The following is a 24,786-nucleotide window of genomic DNA, read 5'->3' as shown; positions in this document are numbered from 1 at the left end:
CCTCACAACACCTGCTCATAGGGATTACCTATACACTAATATGACACACGACCTTTCGAATTCAATGGTGTCCTTAAAATAACAGGCATACCAATCGACAACCAATAGATTACACCATAAAACATAGAACACACTCACTGGAAGAAATAACACAACACCATGCCTTGCTTCTCCATGCCCCCCTCCCCCCAAAAAAAAGGAAGGATCTTGGCACGGTCCATCTCAGTTGCACAGATGGACAACAGTCTCCGCCGGAATCTGGGGTCTCGAACCCCAGACTCCCACATGTGAGGTGTGAAAACCTGAAAGCCCTATAATGGTTTTTATTTTTAATTAAAAAAAATAACAAAGGTGGGAGGGTTTCATTCATTTGTCAAACCTGAGATATGTACGACGAAGTCAAAAAGGAAGGATCTTGGCACGGTCCATCTCAGTTGCACAGATGGACAACAGTCTCCGCCAGAATCTGGGGTCTCGAACCCCGGACTCCCACATGTGAGGTGTAAAAACCTGAAAGCCCTATAATGGTTTTTATTTTTAATCAAAAAAAAAATAACAAAGGTGGGAGGGTTTCATTCATTTGTCAAACCTGAGATATGTACGACGAAGTCAATTTCTTGATTTATGCATGTCTTCGTTCTACTACGGAAAGAAAGAATGAACTGAATGCATCCCCTTACAGAGTGGCCAGCAAACTTCGTTCGCGCCCCACTGGGTCATAAAACTGTCAGACGGGTCGGCCCGCCGTTCCCTTCTTTTTCTTTTCCCTTCCCTGCAAAGCAAAGCTTCACTTTACTTGCTACTTTAAATTAACGCTATCAGCATAACATCACACATATGGCCTCAATCATCTTATTCACAAGACGGCATTATCCATCGTCCCAAATATACATTCAACAGGGGAACTTACATATTAAATCACCACTGGATATTCAAATTTACCGGCCTACCAATCAAATATTGTCTTCTCAATCCTCATATCCCGAAGACATGCATATTTAAAGAGAGGACTCTAACCTTCAGGATAAAGAAATTTCTTTATAATCGCGATCTATGTCATTGTGTTACACCCCACACTTGGCTCTTTGTTGTCTTGGAGTACGCAGCCTTAAATCTATACAGGAGGAATTTCTACCATTTTTGGTGACGTGCCATCCAGAATAACTAATCGGGAATTCTTGTGATGAATCATAGCATTTAAACTTAGCCTTGGATGATCAGATCATATTACGAAACTTTATTCCCTTTCATTTACATCACGTCACCTGTAAATTATACTAGGGTCTTATTTACTACCATGCACTATATCCCCTAATTAATGAAATGAGTGGTTCAAGCCACGAAGAAAATCTCACAGAAAAATCTTACAAAACTATAATCCCCTGAAACTTGTGTTATACTCAAATAATATTCAAAGTATTTACATGCAAGCCATTTATCTATATGAATGTGACTGTCATGCCAAAGAAGTTCAAATGTACTCAACACTCAGGTATCTGTAATCAGCTTTCCTCCGGGGGCACAACCATCAGCTTAGGCTATCATCGGGGCGTCTTCATTTGCGAAAGCTTCCAGAGTCGTACTATGTCAGTTTGCCTGCATGCTGGTTGAATCCTCGGCTGGTGTCAGAAGGTCCAGAGTATCCCTGATGCGGTGGAGTGACTACAGTGGACCGCTAACCAGCTCTCTTCAAACCTGAAGTTCTCGGAGGTCAAATATGCAAATGAGGAAGAGCGAATTTGTTATAAATGCACTAATTGTGTCATGCACTATAACTTTGATATGACTAAGGATACTCATAAATTTAAGCACCTTAGCCCCATATCGGAGTTTGTCCTGCAGCCAATATCGATGCCCTCATTTGCATACACTAGTTCTCCACAATTTGTTCGATCTCGGAGTAGCACACACAGACCGGCCGCACTCACAGGATATGAATATTAGGTCTTTATATATTTTTTTATCGGTCATCAATTGACCCGCTCCACTTCACTAATCATCAGTACAATGTACAACACACTGCATTAGAGAGAATACGGAGAACGCTGCCCGGTCTACAAAATGATGTCTTGATAAACCGCTCACTGTTAGCGTTGGTTCAGGTAGTACTGTAACACTGTGATCGAACTATCTCTTTATTGGATTACTTCCTTCATTTAACATCGTTTATATATATCACGTATAATGCGACACAGTCCACTATATTCACTTAGATCAGTTTCATAACTGTGCACATAATAATTTACTTCAACCGATCACCTCTTTTTACCATCCCGCGCATCTCTGACACATAATCACAGTAAAATTCCTTTCACATCCAGATCCTAGCAAACTGCATTAAGGAATTAATAAATATTTAGCACGCAGCGCACCATCACTCACTGAGTGATGTCATTTACCAATACATAACACTGTTCTATAAGGAATCTTCACACTGTAAAATACTGAATATTAAACTGACTGTTCACTAACGAATAGGTCTGCTGATTAGACGGAATGCACTGGATGTACTGGAATACACTGGCTTCTTGCCTCTTGCCTGTATAGTGGAAAGCCTTATTTTCTGGAGGGGGAGCGTGTCCACGCCCCCTTGTCAAACATCGCTCCACTGGCAGGTATATTTACACTTTGAATTTAATATCAAATTAAAGCCTGTACATCCCACTTTCCACTGATCAATTTTCGTTTCGAATCCTTCACGGGTTTGCCTGTAATTATCAAAGTGTCAGTATCAATTCCCAGTAAGTGGAGCCTGACTCCGGGGATTTTTTAGTTTTCCTGGTTCTGTCAGAGCCGGGCATCTGGTTTTACTCGCTTCAAGATATTCACTACCTGCGCACTTCCCATTATTCTTATTATGTAGAATAGTTCTCTGCATGATAAATCCGCATAAAATCTCGTCATTCATCGAAGCTATAACTTGAAATTATCTATCAAGTATTTCCGAGTTATTAATGTTAATACCCTCGAAACAGTTGACAGCTACACATTGGTGCCACTAGATATTTAGGGGAATACATGGGGTGATATCGTCTCGTATGTTCAGACGACTTCTTTGAGGCTGCTTCGTGACCTCACTTCTCAGTCATGTGACATCTTGCTTGCTCCAGCTCTCCCGCTCAGAGAAAGAACGAACTCCACTTATGGGCGCTTGTACTCCCTGTTTTCTCAATTGCGCGCAATGAGAGGAGGGGCGCGCGACTCTACGGGGAGCGGCTCGAGTCCCGGAACCGTCAAGAATATCCTCGTTTGGCGGCTATTTAACGTAGAACTGCGCGGAAAATGGCATATTCTCTATACAGGATGTCTCTATATACCTATGACGAAGTCATGAACGGTCACATCAGTATAGGTAAAAACATTGTCAATTTGCAATATTCTTCGTCCTAGCTTAAGCAATCGTCTACGTTAAATGACATGAGAATTAAACCTTAATATTACTATTATGTACTTGAATGATATGTGTTTAAAATACAATCTTCTTAAATTATGGACGTTCACTGTTCCGCATTAAAACTTACAGCTAAATTGAATACAACATTTTTGAGGCATAAATGAATTCATGCGGCATATTGTACTTATATGACTATGTTATATCATGTGATCAGCCGTATTGTCTACTGACGGTATAATGGTGTAAATTTCTTGAAGTAATGTTAACACTTATGTTGAAGTCAAGGTTGTTGTCTGGTATTTGATGATGTGGAGCTTCATCAGTCTACATTTGAATGCTTACAGTCCAGTTAAAAAATTTATAATTTTAACAGAAAGCATACTTAGTAGAAATTTGTGTAGAATTATTACGACATGCTTCCCTTGGTCTTTCTATTTTTGTAAAAATGTCATTACGTGTTGCTTGATTTTGACATATCATATGTTATATGACTAGTGTGAAAGCTCCTTCTTCACTTTGCATTGTTGGATATGTTTAGTATCTGTAAAAATAGAAAGAAAAGTGTAAGAAATTTGCGCCTGCCAAGTTGGAATGTTTATTCATTGTGGAATAGGTGTACGTGTACTTACTGCTGTTGTTGACTGTTAGTATGTGCTACTCGGGAGCACGTCGTGCACTGTTTCGTGTGTGTCTGAAGTTGCAGCTTATGGTTGTGCAGGGGAAGGTTGGAGGGGTAGGAGGAGTGGAGCGGGGCGTGTCTTCTGTCGGTAGACAACACAGCTGATCACATGATATAACATAGTCATATAAGTACAATATGCCACATGAATTCATTTCTGCCTCAAAAATGTTGTATTCAGTTTACCTATAAGTTTTAAGGCGCAACAGTGAACGTCCATAATTTAAGAAGATTGTATTTTAAACACATATCATTCAAGTACGTAATAGTAATGTTAAGGTTTAATTCTCATATTATTTAACGTAGACGATTGCTTAAGCTAGGACGAAGAATATTGCAAATTGACAATGTTTTTACTTATACTATGTGACATTCTTATTGTATCACTGATGTTTTAATTACATGTTTTGTTAGTGAGTTGAAGATGACCTTCACAAGGTTGAAACCGGTACTGAAAAATAACGATACATAAATAAAATATTGATTAGGTGGAAGCTTCAAAACTTCATATTTGTGAATAATGTCTTTAACCGCACAAATGTTTTCACCTGTAATGCTGGTCTGAGGACTGTGATTGTGTTGCTGATTTTCCACATGTTCTCGTCCTTCCTGGAACATTTTATGCCAGGCAAACACACGTGTCCTTGACGATGTTTGATCACCGAACTGTGCAATCAATCTCTGGCAAATTTCTGCCGCTGTAACACCTTCACGATCAAGAAACTTTATAATTCTGCGTTGTGCAGTGGAGGGGTGCACCTGTTGCACCAACATGGTGAGTGTTACAACACGCTCTCGCTACTCCTAACGGTCCTGCCTAAACTTGGCAGACCACGAACCTGCTACGCAGGTGTAGCAGGGGGAGAGGTGATACTCCCATGTGGCGCGTCCCAGGTGGCGGATAGGGGGATCCTAACCGGCTTGCCGGCGGACTTGAGGGAAATAAAATACCTCTCGCGGATCAAACACACTACCCCCTGCACGTGGGGGACACACATGTAGAATACACCCGCGGTATCCCCTGCCTGTCGTAAGAGGCGACTACAAGGGGCGACCAAGGAATGATTAAATTAGAACCATGAAACTACTCTTGATTTGTACGGTCCCTTGGTCAGTAATACTCTAATTAACTACCTTCTTTTTGAGTCTGATCCACTGTTTTTTTGTTTGTTTGTTTTTGTAGGGTTCATGTCCATCCATTCATTCTTCATGACTTTTTTTAAATTTCGGTCAGTGGATGAATTTGAATTTTATTTCATTTTGTACCATTAGGGGCCGATGACCTCGATGTTAGGCCCCTTTAAACAACAAGCATCATCATCATCATCATCATAAACTTGGCAGAAGCGCGGGGCCAGTCCTACCAACTGTTGATGTTCCAGAACAAAAATCCTGTTCATATTTGATTGACCTTCGTACCTCTGAGCATTAAGTCGGCCTCTGATTGTCTGAAGGTATGAGTTTCATGGAATAATTTCCAAATCCTCCCAACAACAGAGGAAGTCACATTAAGCTCTATAGACACTTCATGCAGTAATCTCAACTGCCCGAACATGTTTTGCCTCATTTCAAAGAGTATAGAGACGTACACTCACTAGGGTTGGGCACTATGTCCCTGTTTCGGTACAAGGTGCCGGTGCACAGTTATGTTCCGTTGTTCCAGAACACCGAGTGTCAATTGTTCCGAAACATTCTCAAGCGAGCCGGAGACACTGACTCGCTGTCCCTTCAGAAGCGCCACTATGCACTGCCCTTCGCCTACTAGCTGAACTGTGCAGCGGGCGCACGGGACGCGGGACTGTACCATCACAGTGTAAAGAGAACTTCGAGAGGCAACATTACAGGCTCGCGGGAACTGGGAGTGTGCCTGTACGGAACGTGCTGTGTGGTGTGTGCCTGTGTGTAGTTATGGCCATGGTCCAGCATAAAGCTGCAGGGAACGTGAACGAACAGTCGGAACACTGAAATTCGCACCCAATAATCACGTTAAAGGCTGCTGTTAGGTTAAGATTTTTCCGGTCAATATAAAATACACATAACACGGTTACAATGGCAGTGTAGGTGTTTAAAAGTAACCAATTCAAGAATATTTTCACCAGTTGAATGTATTGGCCTGTATTCTGAGTAATTAGTGAGTAATTAATATCTCGAAAATTTCCCTCAACACTTTCTCGGGGATTGACGTTAAACATTAATTTGGACTTTAAGGAAACTTCTAAGCCCAAGAAAAATATGGGTCGTCGCTTTGGAATTAAAAATATAACTGGATGAATACATTGTTGTACTTTCTTGCTGTTAGGCCGGGCGCACATTGAGAAGCAGTTGACCGCAGAGCAGGGAAGAGCAGAGCAGAACAGCACGAAGCTTACGAAATTGCGAAGTGGACGTGAGCGCACATTGCCACGCAGGGTCTCGTCGGTTTTCAGAAATAACATGTTTTCTTTAGACTCTGTGATACTGGGGCATCCAGTATAAAGAGGCTCTTTTTTCTTTTTCTTCAAGCATTCGCGATTTTTGTCATTTTGTTAGTCATCTGCACAATTTCCCTTGTGCTGATGGCAACGCGGTTATTCAGCTTAAGACAATCGCAATAAAAACAAACACCTTCGCCAGTTTACAAGACTGAACAATATTTCTATGTTACTGATGTTCGGCGTTCATATGGACTAAGCAAAGAATTTAATTCATGATTATTTTTTATATTTTTTACGTCGCACCGACACAGATAGGTCTTATGGCAACGATGGAATAGGAAAGGGCTAGGAATGGGAAGGAAGCGACCGAGGCCTTAATTAAGGTACAGCCCCCCCCAGCATTAGCCTGGTGTGAAAATGGGAAACCACGGAAAACCATCTTCAGGGCTGCCGACAGTGGGGTTCGAACCCACTATCTCCCGAATGCAAACTCATAGCAAGGCGATCCTAACCGCACGACCAACTTGCATGGTAAATTCATTAATAGGATCACAGTGGGGGAGAGGGAAAAATATGTATTTACAAATGTACTGCTAGATTTTCATCTAGTTGTCACAAGACACAAGATACTAAAATCAATCAACATTGACAATCTGTTGTGAACGCGTTTGCATTTATATTTGACAAGACATGATAAATGATTTTCCGTATTTATCTCTTCACATAAATGTGATGATGGATGACGGCGACGGAGTCGGCGATGATGCTCTCCATAATCAGCATTAGATCTTTGTCTTAAATTCTATATGTTGCGAGAACTTGGGTCATGGATTGTTTCATAGATATATGAGGATTACATTCTTTTGTTTGCTGTTTGTTTAACATCGCACGTAACATATCGAAGGTTTTCGGCGACGGAAGAAGGGTGGAAGATTGGGAAGGTAGCGGGCGTGGCCTTAATTAAGGTACAGCCCCAGCATTTGCCTAGTGTGAAAATAGGAAACCACGGAAAACCATCTTCAGGGCTGCCGACAGTGGGGTTCGAACCCACTATCTCCCGAATGCAAACTCACAGATGCGCGACCCTAACCGCACGGCCACTTGCTTGGTGGATTACATTTTAGGCCTTTCTCTAAACTACCTTGTCACGCAGCGTGAATAAAATGATTTATAGCCTAGACTGTAGTGCCTTATTCCCCGAATTTACATACCAATTTTCATTAAATTCTGTTCAGCCATTTACTCACGAACATACATACATACATACATACATACATACATACATACATACATACATACATACATACATACATACATACATACATACATACGTACATATATACGTACATACTGCATTGCAGTCCACATGATTCACATAGTATGTACGAGTACAAAACATGGTGATACTGAATGGCTGTGGTAATTTTCTCCTCCATTTCTTAACTAACTGCGTGACACGTGCGCAGGAAACTGTGTTTCGAAGACATCGCGTGGTAGGCGGAAGTACGTGCAGAACCGGCCTGCCCTGTCTGTCAACTTGCGATGGTGCAATGATTTGTGTGGATTACAAAAATCTACTCTGCGCTGCACTGCTTTAGCTGCTTCGCCTGCGTCCCAATGTGCGCCCCGCCCCGCCTTATGCTCTCTGCACTTCGAATTCCTTCCCTCTCAACTTCCATTTACTTTCTTCAATATCTCGAAAATTTCCCTCAACACTTTCTCGGGGATTGATGTTAAAAATTAATTTGGTCTTTAAGGAAACTTTTAAGTCCAAGAAAAATACGGGTCATCGCTTTAGAATTAAAGATATAACTGGATGAAAAATGTTGACACTCCAACGCAGGGCGGCACACAGCCGGTATCGACAGGCAGACACAGCCAAAGCCAACTAATCTATCTAGTGCGGCCTTGGCACAGCACGTTCGGTTCAGGCACATCCAGCTGAAGCGGAGCATGTCCTGTTGCCTCTCGAAGTTCTCTCTAGGACGCAGTTACAGTCCTGTGTCCCGTGTCTCGGCACTCTGTACCGAAACACTCCGCCTCAAGTTCCTAATGTTGCGGAACAAGTGAATGTTCCGGTCTGCCCAACCCCAACCCTAACACTCACGAGGTGACAGAATGAGACGTTGACTACTGCCACAAAGCCATGTGGGGGATTCCTCTCATTCTTAAAACATGCCAGAAGAATAAGAGCAACACTATCTATCTTAATCATGGACTACTTACCTGGCACACACGATTAAATTCTTGTACTTCTAAATTTTTTTGAGCAGTGTATATGATAGTAGCATCCCAGCTATCTGTATCCTGCTTCATAGATTTTTGTACCTTTAAATTACTTTTTGTAACATATACTAATTGTCTTATGCTCTCATTTAACATGGAGGTAGTTTCATTATATTGTCAATGTGTGTCATTCTTGTATCTCTACCGGGCGAGTTGGTCGTGCGTATAGAGGCGCGCGGCTGTGAGCTTGCATCCGGGAGATAGTAGGTTCGAATCCCACTATCGGCAGCCCTGAAGATGGTTTTCCGTGGTTTCCCATTTTCACACCAGGCAAATGCTGGGGCTGTACCTTAATTAAGGCCACGGCCGCTTCCTTCCAACTCCTAGGACTTTCCTATCCCATCATCGCCATAAGACCTATCTGTGTCGGTGCGACGTAAAGCCCCTAGCAATAATAATAATCTTGTATCTCTGAACCAACAATTCCCAAGCTATATCAAAGCCTTCTTCACTTAATTGAATGTGTTGAATAACTCTCTTGTCTCCCATAATAGCACCTTATAAATAATGGAGCTTTTGAATATCAGGAATATTTATATCATTACCAATAAGAGACATAAATGTTTTTTTAAATGTGACCCATTTTTGAAACTGGCCAGTAAAATTAGGAATAGAAAGTTGTGGTAGCTTAACATTTATTGATGGATCCGAACTACTGTGCTGGTTACATTAGGCTTTCTTCATTGAAGAGTAAAACAAGGTAATGGCGTTGCAATACCCATCTGCCATTTGACCTCATTCAGTTTCATCAGTAAGATCTTGAACTGTTTCCAATTCATCTTGAATTTCATAATATTTCACCCGTTGCACTTCTAGCAAACTTAATCTAACTGCTAATTGAGCAGGTAGGGGGTTATCGCAACTAGAAATGAAATTTTCTACTGTGGAAAATGCAGATTTTGTAGCTGTCCAAAGTCGAACCTTCAGCAGTGTTGAATTTCAAATGAATGGGTTTAATTGGGGACTGATCATTTTAGGATATATTTTAGTAAGGAAACGGCCTGTTTTACCTTACTGAAGTTTGTTTTGTACTGGAATTGTTGCTGCTCTTGCCTTCCCTATTCAGTATTATGACACATAGGTTAGTCACACGAGTATAATTTCCTGCATCCTTGTTCATACATCACAGTCACTAATGTATAATTACTTAACACCGTGTTATTCACTGCCCAAACTTCAGCGCACCGTGGAACATTCGCACTTCATCAAGATTTATTTCCAGCCACATTACATTGAACGTGATTACATATGGTTAACATTTCGACGTCATATTTTTTATGATTATTTCATGAAAACTTGTATGTTTAGTGCCACTGTCATGATGTATTACCATCTTTACATTATGATTCATTGCTCTGGTGAACTGTTTTCATTATATTTGAGTCAGACATGTAACCACCTGCCTGACAGCCATTTTTAGGATTATGTTTCACCGAAGATGATGCACTACAGGGAAGGAGGAGGATACTGTATTTTACTGAATTTCAGTGTGTTTCCATTATTTCATTCAACAAGCCTCTTTTATGGGCAGAAATGCTCAGAAAAAAAAAAAAAAAAAAAAAACATACAAATTTAGCTCTAATAGAAAAACTTGAAAAGGGTGCATCCTTCGTTATTATTTGTGGAGTGCACATATTCACATTACAATGTCTCCAACATTAGAGCGAACTGTTAACATTTGTGCTAAAATGTAATGTGTGGAAAAAGAAAACAAACTGTAGCGAAGCTTACAGAACAAACACAAGATAATGCTGGTTTATACTGTACATCTACATAGAGCTGTCATGAGAGTGGGGTGAGCAGGCCAATATGTTATGTATCATTTAGAAAAGAACTTTTTAAAAATTTAAATCAAGAGGGCATCCTTACCTTATTATTTTTAAAGAACCAAGTGTGATCTTAACCATAAAATTCATTTGACAGATTTAATTGAATATCAAGTAACATTAACAATACGACACATTTACATGCTTTTACCAGTACTGATGTCATTTAATTATGCTTTATGTGTATGGTTTAAAATTGATAATGCATTCTTGTTATTATATTTCATTTTTGTTTAATTATTTTATTTATTGTTATATCGATCCAGCCAGCTATGGGCTATGGCTACACAAGCTACCTACCCTTTTTCTTCCAGTGGCTTATTCTTATTTCTTTACATTGTAGTCGAAGATTCTTCAGTCTCAGTCTGATGCTCTTCCACCGAGATGTTGCGCGATTTAGCAAGACGTGTCTGGATTCTCCCTTAAATCCATAACTTTCTTCCTGAAGATGGCTCTGTCTTGAAATTGTTTGGGGTTTATGCCTCCTTCCTTTAGATATTCATGCACTTCTTTAAGCCAATGGGGATGGGTATTCTATACAGCCATCTACTGTATATGGGTTTCTCTTTAGGTGTCTTCTTTCTGATAGTGGTGGTATGCTCCCATGCAATACCCTATTGGATCTCATATGTAATGTAAAAGCCTGATACTTTGGCCAGTGTGTCTGCAGTGTCGAGGCATTCTGGTTTGACTCTGGACCTAGGCACAGTTTAAAGAACATTTCCATCCTAGCGATTCTTTTTCATAGCCCTGTAAAGTAAGGATCTGACTCAGTCCTCTGGATACTTCCATACACAGTTTCAATCTTGTAGATAGGAGCCATTTTAGTTGAGTCTATGTACATTGACTTTTCAGATGAGATCCTCAGGCTTGTCTTAGTGGTTGCATCTAGTAGTTCTTATATTTGTTCACTGCTGTTGGAATGTTGTCTGCAATGATTACTAAATCATCAGTAAATGCCAGGCAGTTAAATGTAATACCAGTATTTTTGCAGCCTACTCTTACTCCACTTTGGATATCATTTGTTGCCTACTCCATTCTCTGAAGACTTTCACCAGAACGCAGTTGAGCATGAATGAGAGGCCAAACCCCTTTGTTAGTCCTGTTTTACGTTTGAATGTTTTTACGATAGCTCGCCTAAGAACTTGTGAATATGTGTCTGTGAGGATCTGCCTGATCGAAACTAGGGATTTATCATCAACTCCAAACTTCCTGACAAGTTTTAGAAGTTTCACATTCCACTGAATCATGGGCCGTCTTGAAATCCACAAAGGTCATAATCACCCTTTTCTGCCTCATTGTCGTAACTTGATCAATGATTTCAGGATGAAAATTTTATTTATTATGCAATATGTTATTTTTTCATGTAAAAAAAATTGTCACTTTATAAATTAAAAAACCTTCAAGCTGATTCAATAAATAGACCTCTGCAAACACAGTCCAGTGAGCGGAAATCGGTAACACGTACAAGTGCAGATTTTCTGTGTATTGCTTGAAAGTGTTTCCTATTATAAGTACAATGCCCCTGTTACAACAAGTTAATATAGCCTAAAATACTCTTTTTGTTAATGTATGTATGTCCAAACCTTGTCCCGTTTCTCTACGGGGTCGGGTGGGAATTGAGTGAATTTTTATGACCAGATGCCTTTCCTGACGTCAACCTCACCAGGCGAGTTAATGAGATGAAATGAAAGATGTGATATGATAGTAGGAAGGGGAGGGTGAAACCCGGTGGCAGCACATAGCCTACTCCTGTCAAATAGCACCAAGGTGTCTGCTCAAAATTTTACGTTCCCATCCGACGGAATCACCATCAACAGCGTGACAAGCCCTCGCTTCGTATAAGCACTGCGGAGAGGTTTCAAATTGAATCCAGGCTTTTGGCACACAGTCTAGTGATTAGGAATTGCATACCACCACCTCTTGTACCATGTCAACCCATGTTCTATTGATGAAATTTTTTCAACCAACGGAACTCGAAAGGGCTTACCACGGTGTCTGACCGTACAGACTTCATGCCTTCATGATCATGGCCACCAGGCTGGCTAACTTTTTCTTAATATCTGGAATATAAAAACCATTTCACATTGGGAAGGTATGAACCAACTGAAAAATAAATAGTTGTTTTGTGTTGAATTATTTTAGCAAACGACCTTCTTGAACATTGCCCCGGATGCTTACGGCAAAAGCGACTGGTCTGCGACTTCATTCGAGAGGACTGAAATTCAAGTTGCCTCACGGAGACAGTTCAGCTTGGCTTTTAGTTTTCAGAGACACCAGAACATAGTGAAAAGAACATTTTCTAGCCAATGTCCTATAAGTGTACTATAATAAACAAGTTTTGTTACTGTAAACAGAGTTTTAATTATCTTTCTGCTATTATTTTAGGTTATTCTGGTTAACGTGGTCAGTCCAGATTAACGTGGGTCTGCTGTATTTGAATTTGCCTGGATAAGCATATTCTTTATTTCTTGCTGGAGTTCATGCAATATTTTATCCTGCTTGAGATTGATAGGAAAAGTAAGGGTTAGGGTCACCTAGCTGTGAGCTTGTATTCAGGAGGTTGTGGGTTCGAATCCCACAGGCAAGAGACCTGAAGATGGTTTTCCATGGTTTCTGATTTTCACACCAGACAAATGTTGGGGCCAAAGCTGCTAGCCTTTGATGTGTTTGTGCAACATTAAACTGCATATGACTACCAACTGACTTACTTCTGCAACCATTCCTAAATCTATTTCTTTCTTACCTGCAGCTCTCTCTTAATCTCCTTATTTCTCTGTTACCGAGCTCGATAGCTGCAGACGCTTAAGTGTGGCCAGCATCCAGCATCCAGTATTCAGGAGATGGTGGATTCGAACCCCATTGTCGGCAGCCCTGGAGATGTTTTTTTGTGGTTTCCCCTATTCACACCTTAATTATCCCTTTCCTGTCCCATCGTTGCCATAAGACCTATCTATGTCGGTGCGATGTAAAACAACTTGTATGTATTTCTCTGTTGTAATATACTGGGTTTTTACCATACCTTACCAACTTTAAAGTTACATACCTGTTTTCATACTCCTTAACAGTTGCTTTAAACCCATCTTGTACATTGTTTACATTTTTATTTACTGTTTTCTACTGATCATAATTCCTTTTTAAAAATTCCCCGATGCCTCTTAGCAATCTTTCTTTTAAACTACGACAAAAGTGACTTGATTATCTCTTCTGCCATTTACCACCTCAGTTTCTCTGTTGAGCTCATCCGTTTTATCAGCACCCTGTCTAGAATATTTTTCCCTCTAGGTGGTAAGGAATGGTAAGGACCCAATATATTATACCAGGTGAATAAAGAGATTAGGAATGAGGTGCAGTTTATAAAGAAATAGAGCTAGAAATGGTTGTAGAAGTAAGGAGAGGTTGAAGAAACTTGCTAGGAAATTGAATATAGTAAAAATGTCAGCTGGTAATCATATGCATTTTGGGGATTTATTTATTTTATGATTTTTAGTGATTTAACATCGTACTTACACATCCAGTTGGTGAGAGGAGAATGATTTGGCCACATCTAGTAGAGTTCACCAAGGCATGGAGAGCTGCTAACAACAGATGGCCACGTAGTAGTTTAGCATTGTTAGCTAATGAAAAGTGATTTTTTTGTCTTGTATTCTTTCATATTTAAGGGAAAGACCTTGGCCTGTAAATCCTCTCAGAGTGTCAGGCTGGATGTGAATACTAATTATTTGTGTGTTTTCCAGGTGATCGTGCCTCCAGTAGAAATGTTTTGGCGCCAGATGGGAGGTCATCTGCGGAAAGTTGAGACGTGCTCCGCTGGAATCACTTGGGGCATAGGCTATGATAACACTGGCTGGGTGTATACTGGAGGCTGGGGAGGATCCTTTCTCAGAGGTAATAATTTACACGTTCTTAGTTTTTGTAGCTTCAGATTCTTTAAGAAAGATCTTCTGGTATGTGTATTATGTGCTTATTGCCACCATTTGTAAGGTAGCAGGAGACATTTTCCTTCAAGCTGTTCAGAATGTGTGAATCTGCTAACTCGCTTCAATTTCACAATGACAACAGGCTCAAATTTTCTGTAGTCCCTGCCATTATATGATCTGCATGACTCAGTTTCTGTAATTTCCTCTTTCAGGCTTTTTGGTGCCTTCTTTTTGTTCATTTCTGGGGAGATCATCCTCCTGCATCCACTTATGGCTGGAGTGTATTGCTTATACAGGAGTGTCTCTTTCTTTTAAGGTTATTTCCTCCTCTGTTTGATGAAGACTCTTTAAGTGTCCATGACAGCATAGTATTAACAGCAGATAATTATAAAATACAGTAAAATATAATAGTTGAGAATTATAAATAGGCGAAAGGAAAAAGTCATGTAAATAAAGATAGGAATTCGTTGCAGCTCGTTGGCTGAATGGTTAGCATAGCAGCTTCGGTTCAGAGGATCCTTGCTTTGATATCTGGCTGGATGAGGGGTTTTAGCTGTGACTGGTTGGTTGCTCCAAAGTTGCATTTCAAGAAGGGAACCATAATTTGATTTATTGATTGAGAATAGAGTTAATCAAAATTGACACTTTTGAGGTTTCTCAGTCTTAAAAAGATTATCATCTCCCCTAGTGCACTGTCACTGTATTGTACTACAAAGGAGGCTCAGCAGCATGCTAGCCAGCATTTTGGAGAGGTCTGGCATTTCAGTTGGGGAGCCCACTGGCACACTGAGGCAAAACGTTGGTTTTTAAGATTGAGGAACCTAATCCCTGTCTGTTTTATTTCCCCAGCCTCTGAGACTTTGTATTTGTCTCAATACACACAATGTACCACAGCACACTACCAACCACTACAGAAACATGGAATAGTGAATACATTGCTCTGGCCGAAAATGCCTGGTCGATTTCACATGTGGGACACAGTTCGCATCCATGACCCTTCCAGGGAGCAGTAAAGGTGATGTAAGGTCAAGCATAGTAACAGGTCAGTGTGGAAAGAGGAGGAACATCCTCATAGACATCCATTTGGTAATTGTAATAACCTGGTTGGTGTGTGCAATCTTTACTTTATGGATTACCATACTGAAGAATATTTGTGGGTACACCACTGGAATGTGTCATTTGAAATGTAAATAATTCCTTTTTTTTTTTTTTTTTTAACTGAAAAATAACAATAGAAGTCTGCTATAAAGAGTATGGCATATAGCGAGAACTCCATTGTAATGACAGTTTTTTCTGTCCCTTGAAAATTCTGATGTTAAACAGTGTACTATCCTTTGGTAATTGCAAGAACACAATCATTGATGCATCCGTTATTACGAGCTATTAAGCGTGCGTTATTTTTCCATTAACGATATTTGAGGACTAAAATTGCTAAAGGTACTATGTGACAAAAGTGATATTTTTCAGGGAGAAGAAAAAACTGCACATCTTTGTGAGAAATGAATATTTATTTGTAATTAAACACAGATTAACTCTTTACATGATTCTAAAAATGTTGACAAAGGTTTTCTGATTTATCTTCAAAAATAAATTAGTTATGTGGCTTTTTGAGCAGAAAGATCTAAGTACAAAAGGTTTTGACGTAGCTAATAGATCTAAGTGCCATGAGACAACATTGACTTTATTGACCTAACAGCTGTTGGAAAAAGTCCTTCATGTTTTCATCCATGTAATTAATAATGGTGGAAAGATCTTTTTCCTTGTTTGGTGCCAATGGAAAAGTAGCTGTAAGTTTTTCCAATTCCACAGCTGCAGTGTCATTCATTGTCTTGCCTTTTTTCATTACATGAACATTCTCCCAATCACGCAGATTGGAAAAGTCTGTTTTGCAGGACACAATACCAGGCTGTTGTTTGCTTATTTTGATCAAAGAAACCTGAGTGATGCCAAGTTTTTTTGTATCAGTGCACTCAGAAGATCTTTTCTCAAAGTAATTCATTTTCAATACTTGGAAAGGTTTTGTAGGCCTAGCTTGGTTGATCACATTTCCAAGATCTTCCGTTACTTGCACTTTGGCTGTCTTGCTGCGTCCTCTACAAGAGCAAAATCACGATTGGCGACTGAAAAACTGTGCCCAGACAATCAAAATTTATATTCTGCTGTCTTGAAAAATACCTTGTTCTACTATGTACATGTACAAAAATATTAACATTCGATTTGTTATTTGGCCTGACCAATTGTCACTCCATACAACAAGATTCGTTTTGCTGTTTGGAAGTAAACCAGAGTTTAGAGCCTGCAAAATACAAGAGGCCATCTCATTCCCTCCTCTACCTCTGTGCCCCTTGTGCCACAAGCACATTATGCCATCGTTCATATCTGTGTTCTGATTGGCTACTCCAAGGCCAGAGTTCCCTTTAAAAGGGGCTAGGCAGCATTTCGTGAGAGGTCTTACGTCTCTGAGCCGTCTTGGTCTTGGCCTCACAAGCCTGCCGAAGTTTTTGACGTCGTGAACGTCTCCTCGGTACCAGCATGGGCAGCCTTGGGGTAAGCGCTGTTGCTTTCTGTCTGGTTTTAAGTTCCATTTAGTTTTCGTTGGTGTATCACAGGAGTTTGCCCTAATCATCACTCTGTTGATCAGATGTGAAAAGCAAGTTTTGATATCACTCTAAAATGTGATAGTATTGTGTACTTCCTCTTACGTTCAATATTGTATTTGTGGAATTTGTTTTGTACTGAGATGTATTTGCTTAACTCTTTGAACTTAAGGTAAAGCTCTTGTCTAGGAACGTCTAAAACTATATTTGTCAGAGAACGTGTATGTCATATGTAGTGTGTGTCTAGATTTGGTGTACTGGTGAATTTGTTTCGGAAGTTAATTTGTATTGCCGATTTTGTAAATAATGTTTCGAAAACAAGAGATCACTGTTGGCTTTTCGGATAACTGCAACCTTCACACCTCCACGGCCCTTGGTAAGGTTTCCCAATTTCCTTTCCACTTTCCTGGTTTACCACCATCAAGTTACCTCTACTGATATTTACCAGTGTTGTTATCGGAGGAGTTCCGTGTAGTTCGTCAGATGTTTTATTGTGTGTGTAGTGTTTTAGGTACCGTGTAATTGCCCTTACTTTCCTCCCTTTAACTGTGTTTGGTGTAGCCGCTGAAGTGCTGGTTACAATATCGGTAATGGGGATGTTGAAGTTATAGCAAGAGAGTAACAAATAATACTTGTTACTATGTGTCAATTTAGGCAAAGGGAGAACTTTTTCTAAATCTACAACAACAGTGCAATGTTGGCTGCAAGGTAATATGCTGGATATTGTACCATTTTTCAATGCAGACAAGGCACACTCAGCTTGTGTATGGTGTAACTCGAGAGCCTTCTTGGCTTTTGATAATTGTATGGGATCATTAGCTTTTGATTGTACGTTTAAATAATCATACCTTTTGCAGGTATCACTCCTTGGTCTTATAAACGATAGCTTAGGAAATTCTTTTCAGAATACTTTGCAGTAGAACCACTATCAGGGCAGCAAACATGCGGCTTAAGTTTAAGTCCCAACGAAGGTATTCCTTTTTAGATTTTAAACAACTGTAATGAGAGACATTTCTGGGGGAATGAGTTACTGCGATTTTTCACTTGCATTCTGTCCTGTTCATTAAATTTAAATGTTTTAGGACCACCATGGTTGTCTGTGATTTTTTCTTCATAACAATTGTTCAATTTTTTTAAAGGATAAATTATGAAAGTATTTAAAACTGTAGCTTTGCATACACTTTTGAGGTCTCCCGCCCGTTCTGGGAGTGTGTAGCTGCCGGTTGACTGTCTTTTACTTTCTGCGTCTTCATCATAGGTCCTATGGCGTCGTCTTTGAATAGGAAGAACATCTATAAGTCCCATCAGGTAATTGCCTTGTTGGTTCATGTTACCGCTACTACAGTGGCTACACAAAACAAAGCTCTAAACACAATAAAGGGAGGAAGGTAAGAGCAACTACACAATATCAGAAACCACTACACACTCAGCGAAACATTAGCTGAAACTACGCGGATCTCCGCGACAACAACATACGTAAATATCACTAGGGCCAATTAGTGGACAATAAACCAGGAAGGTGGAAGGAGCTAGGACTTACCGAGGGCATGGACATGGCTTAGATTGCAGACTCCGAAATGATCAACTGTGACCCTTAAATTTAAAAATATTATTTACAAAAGGATTTTACAAATACATTCTGAACAAAATCCGCCAACTTGCAACTTACGAACTATATTCTCCGTGATACACATAACTTAATAATAATTAATAATTAATGTTATTTGTTTTACGTCGTACTAGCTACTTTCTAAGGTCTTCGGAGACGCCGAGGTGCCAGAATTTGGTCCCGCAGGAGTTCTTTTATGTGCCAGTAAATCTACGAACACGGGGCTGTCGTATTTGAGCACCTTCAAATACCACCGGACTGAGCGAGGATCGAACCTGCCAAGTTGGGGTTAGAAGGCCAGCGCCTTAACCGTCTGAGCCACTCAGCCCGGCTCACACACATAACTTAGAGGTTCTTTGATAATACCTTCGTACAAGTTCAAAATTTCATACCAACTATACATCTAGTTACAAATCCAGTTGTACAATGCAATTTACAGTGAAGTAAACGTACTCTTCAGAACTCTAGCATACATCAAGTGACATTGAACTACCAGAGGCAAACCTCAAGGTAAATATATTAAACTACATCTACATATTTAGTCAAACAAGAAAAGGGAATGCCTCGAAAACAAACAGGCAAGCACAGCTGAAAAGCTAAGGCGTCATAAATAATTAATTTGGCGAATCTAGGTTAGGCTAGGGCAGACTCTTATACGAAATAACAACCGAACATTACGGAAATTTTAGCCAGAACGGAATTCAAGAGTGCTTACCTGAAGGTGGCCCATCCCATTAGCGAGGCGTCGCACACGACGTAAAACTTCAGACAGACTAAGGCAGACCAGGGCAAGACAAGACAAGACGACGAAATGCTGCCTCGCACTCTATATAAAGGTAAACCCTGGCCTTGGAGTAGCCAATCAGAATGCATGAGGCCGCCTATCCCCACCTAGGTTCGCCAATCACAATTCCTACTACAACTTTAAATAAGTCCTCGAATACGCACGTTCGCGAATCTTCCATTTCCAGAATAGTTAGAAAATGCCTTCTAGAACACATAACCAACAAAAGGCATTGCACCCTGTTCAAAAATTCATGTAACAAGTTTCTAGATACTTCTAGTAAATATAGAACCAAACTCTACTATTTACAAATACCATATGTTACCAATATTACACTGTACAGGTTAGGTCGTTACAAAAAAGACATTATCACCACATTTTACAAATAAAGTCTTCAATAAACACTTTCCACTTTCACTACATTGTTCACCCGTGACATCTTCCTCCCCTCGAAAGTTGAGCCACGCTCGACCATTAACATAGTTTCGCTGAGGAGAAAGCGATAAAACGTTCTCACACAGTACAGATAGTAAAGATACATTACTCTAACATACACGATTTCTTGAAGTTGACTTTCTAAGTAATCAAAACAAACTGTCATTACATCAAGGTCCTTTTAGTAGCCAAGATTTTACGATTCACCAATAATTTTCAAAAATAATAAAGGTGTTCATAGATCCACCTATTCAATAAATATCACAAAAATGTACATGGATAGTCACATTACACTTCAAAATGTCTTCTGACCCTTTCACAGGTGTTTAGAAAATTTGTGCTCTGTCCACCAAAGGATGTACACTCTGCCAAATGTTAGTCATCCAGAAACTTCTCACTTTGTTGCTAAACAGCGTTCAAAGCCTTCTTAGGCGAGTTATGGTCTAAGTGTTTTGCACCACTTTTCTACACCAGTCACTGCACAGCTAGGTCACAGGTTCTCGCTGATGATGCGGCTGCCGACACGGCCGTTTGCCGCCAGGCTCCATTCAATTTCAGTTCAACCCAGGTAGCTATGTAAATTGCAGTCCATTGGTATCTTGCACCAAATCGGCAGATGGGTGAGACACCATCCAGTGAGACTGCCACCATTAGGATGTTTGCCACAGGATTGTGGTGCCAGATGGAACTCCCAAGGCACAGAGTGCGCCCCCCAACTTGGCACTTCAGGTTTCCGTCAGAGAAGCTGGTCACTGCAGCCACTGTAACATAAACAAACCGCAGCAGACAGGGGAATACTTGAGGTAAAAGTATGCTGCTGGGCTCAAAGATCTTGCGTAGAGTCACCCAAAGGTTGGCTTAATGAGTAAGCAGTAGGGACTCTCCTTCGCACACCAGGGATATTAGGGCACTAGCCCCGGGGTAAGCACTGCTATCTATAATTCATTTGACAAGATTATGGTGGGGGTGAAAGGAAACTATAGGAGTTTACCCTAACCTGAAAGTAAGGGGAATAAATTCCAAGGAGTGACCCTAACTAAAACCTACCTAACTTATAATACCGGTACTAAATCCATTACACTAGAGGATACCTAAAGTATTTACCTACACAATTACTTACAACTAACTTACAACAAAACTTATTATTACCTTATTACTAAAACCTTATAAATACCTTACAATAAACTTATCTTATAGCTAAACTCTTACAAATAGCTTACAACTAGATCTACATGGTCACCAACAATGGCATTTACCCTTCCCTACCAGACTTAAGGTACCTTGATCTGGGAGAGGTGGACTCTGCTGATCCTTTTCCTTTCGGGATCGCTCACCAATAATGTCACCGGGGTAAAGGAACTTTAAGATGGTGCAGGGACCTCGAAATCTGGGGGCCAACTTACTGATAACATGGTCCACAGCACTACTGACGGGGTGTGTTTTAATAAACACCTGGTCACCCACAGAGAGTTCGTGCGGTCTCCGCCCGTGGTTGTAATTACGCTGGACCTTAGCGTAATAAACCTTAAAGTTCTTTCGTGCACGGTGCCAATTAGCTCGGATCTTTTCTGGGCTGGCATCATCGGGCAGAAAATCATTAATTGACCACAGATTAGATGGAGGAGAATTCGGAGTAAAAGCCAACATTAAAGAAGCAGGGGTTTGCTTGTGGCTTTCATGGACAGCAGTGTTAAATGCAAACGACAACCAATTTAGTGAAGAATCCCACTTGGGGTGGTCTGAGGAGTGATAAGCGATGAGGGCAGATCGCAGGCTACGATTCACTCTCTCAGCATAATTCGGCTTCGGATAATACGGGTAGTGGTTACATGAGCAATGGATAGATCAAAACGGAAATTCCAGAACTGTGCTGAAGTAAAGGCTCTTGCGTTATCACTTACCAAAAATTGAGAGTCTCCAAACGAGGCGAATATCTGCTTCAAGCATGAGATGGTGGTATTGGCGTTAGCCATCCGAGTGGGGAACAGCCACGTAAAACGTGGAAAGGCATCAACACACACAAGTATGAAACGATGACCATTCAGAGATCTCGGGAAGGGCCCGATATAGTCTCTGAACCGTCTTTCCATTGGGCGAGAAGCTTGCTCGGAAGGCAAGAGACCTAGACGAGTATTCGGGGTGGGTTTGCTGATGTTACAAATCTTACAGGACTTGACAAGGGTACAGATCTCACTATCCATGGATTTCCAAATGAAGTGGTTACGAATCTTCTCTCTTGTTTTGAAAACACCCAGATGACTGCTCACTGGGGCTTCATGAAAATATTTGAAGGGAGCCGGGACTACAATTTTGGGGTCTCTGCGACCGCGAGCAGGACAACAAAGGACACCATCCTTAAGAATGTAGGGCTTAACGTGCTCACCGGATTTAATCCTGTCGATAATAGCTTTTAACTCAGCATCGTCCTCTTGATGTTTGGTTATATCCTTGAAAAGGAAGGGAGAGTCAGTGAGAACTACATTGACAAAAGCCGATACTTCTTCGGGAGATGGGTCTGCCAGCTCTGACTGAGGGTCAGAGCTGCCTGGATAGAACATCCTGCTGAGGCCATCAGCCCAACATTTTCGGTGCCACGAATGTGGCGGGCTTCAAATTGGAAGGCTGAGATGAGCACTGCTCAACATGCTAGACAACCGGTCCTTCGCAGCTTGGCTAGTACCCAACTGAACGCCTGATTATCAGTTTCCAGATCGAAAGGAAGATATTCCAGGTACATTCTGAAGCGTTCTAATGAGAAGACAACAGCCAAGGCTTCCAACTCATAAATGGAATAATTTCGGCAGCGGGATTCAGGGTACGTGAAGCATAAGAAATAGGACAACGCCCTTCTTGAAATTCCTGAAGAAGAACGCCAGATATGCCTGAGGAAGAGGCGTCAGTCTGAAGGATGAAGCGTTTAGAAAAGTCTGGCATAGGCAGTACAGGTGCGTTACATGAGGCAGATTTCAAGTCCATGAAGGCTTTGCGTTGGGCATCACCAAACACAAATTTGGCATCCTTTCTTCTCAAGGCATTTAATGGGGCTGCATGTTCAGCAAAATTGGGAATGAAATTGTGAAAAAAATTAACCATGCCAATGAATCTGGCTACAGCCTTGACGTCCTTTGAAGGGGGGAACATTCTGGATGGCAGCAGTACGAGACTGATCGATTGAGACATCCCTCCCCGACACAATATGTCCTAAGAAGGACATCTGGGGTTGTGCGAAGGAAACCTTGGATGCCTTGAGGGTTAGACCATCTTTACGCAGTCTTTCAAGTACTTCGTTGAGATGGAGTAGGTGTTTTTCGAAGGTTTCACTAAAAATTACAAGATCATCAAGGTAATTATAAACGAACTTGAACTTAACCCGTAGAGTGGGGCTTGCGGCTCCAGCTGCACTTCAAACTCTGCGCTAGGGTGGGCAATGCGGCTCCAGACGCGCGACTGTTTTTATTTTCTTCTTATCTTGAATATTAGGCGCGAGCCTTGAAACTTTCCTCACATGCTTTGGAAGGTGCTGCCATCTCTATGATTGTTTTAAACTACGTAGTAAGAACGGTATTGCGACAGGGAATCCCCTTTCTGTTTCGTTCGTATTTGTTCAGTGCAAAAATCGCTTAAGCGCCGCATCACATTCAGCCCGTGCCTTCGTCAGTAGGCCGTATGACTGGCCCTGCGCTGTACTAAGTTCGCGATAAATAGAAGCTTCAGTAATAGTAGCTTCAGTGTGTTCCTTTTGCGTTTTTGAAATGTGTTAGAGTTTTATTTTGTTTTATATCGTATTACAGTATGTTTAAAAGGGCGAGGGATATTCCAAGTGATTGTACTATTCGTGATATTCTTGAAAACAGCGAAGATGAAAGTTGTAGTGACTTCAGCTCGGAAAGTGACGATGAATCTCCGTTATTAGTAAATATTCCGGGAAGTAGTTTTTCTAGTAGTGTTCCAAGACCGGTTCAGTCGGTGCGGAGTTCGAGTTCCAGTGAAAGCAGTGAAACTGAATCTGCGAATGACGGTAGTCCTGCTGCTGTACATGGTGAATGGGATGTGCGGGGTTGTAAGCGAGCAAGATTTCTAATAAATTATAATGCTGGAATCCAGGGTGAACTTTTAGACAAGAAGCAGCCCGAAGAAATTTATGAATTTTTTATAGATGACAGACTTTGTGATCTTATTGCACAGCAAACAAATCTCTATGCTCAGCAAACAATTACCTCGAATTCGTTGATGGCAAAAGTGAAAAGAAGAAGTCGTGAGAGAGACTGGGTACCCACTAACAAAACTGAAATAAAACTTTTTTTAGGAATCTTATTACTGCAGGGTATTGTTCAGAAGCCGAAATTAGTCCATTACTTTTCTCATAATAAACTGTTAGCTACTCCTGTATTTTATGAAATTATGTCTGAGAAATGATTTTTCCTTTTACTTAAATTTTTGCATTTTGCGGACAAAGAAACATATAATAGACAGGTATAATGTGAAGCCAGTTCTAGACGACCTATTATCAAAATTCAGAACCGCATATACTCCAGACGATTGCCTATCTATCGATGAGAGCCTGTTATTTTGGAAAGGTAGACTGGGATGGAAGGTATACATACCAAAGAAACGGTCGCGCTTTGGTATGGAATCTTATGTTATGTGAAGCTAAATCTGGGTATGTGTGGAACCTCCTATGGTATATTGGGAAGGAAACTGATCTGGTAAACTAAGTTTGTGGAATAGATATTTCGGAGTACACTTAGCCTTCCAAAGTTGTATTTACACTGGCCGAAGGTCTGCTGAATAAAGGTTATCTAATAGCTGTGGATAATTACTACAGTAGTCCGGAGCTATTTG

At 40.7% G+C, this 24,786-nt stretch overlaps 1 protein-coding gene across 5 annotated transcripts in view; it reads left to right on the top strand.

Annotated features, from left to right (window-relative positions):
• Nucleotides 1-24,786, top strand: part of Pex23 (peroxin 23) — a 986,852-nt gene that overhangs the window by 763,851 nt on the left and 198,215 nt on the right. For all 5 annotated transcript variants that reach the window (XM_067142270.2, XM_067142269.2, XM_067142271.2 and 2 more), the window contains one exon: nt 14,337-14,487. In XM_067142270.2, coding sequence (XP_066998371.2) covers nt 14,337-14,487 — 151 coding nt within the window. The remainder of the gene's footprint in view (nt 1-14,336; nt 14,488-24,786) is intronic.

The sequence above is a fragment of the Anabrus simplex genome, chromosome 2 (assembly GCF_040414725.1).
Source record: "Anabrus simplex isolate iqAnaSimp1 chromosome 2, ASM4041472v1, whole genome shotgun sequence".
NCBI classification, from domain to species: Eukaryota; Metazoa; Arthropoda; class Insecta; order Orthoptera; family Tettigoniidae; genus Anabrus; species Anabrus simplex.
This window is presented reverse-complemented; position numbering and strand designations above follow the sequence as displayed.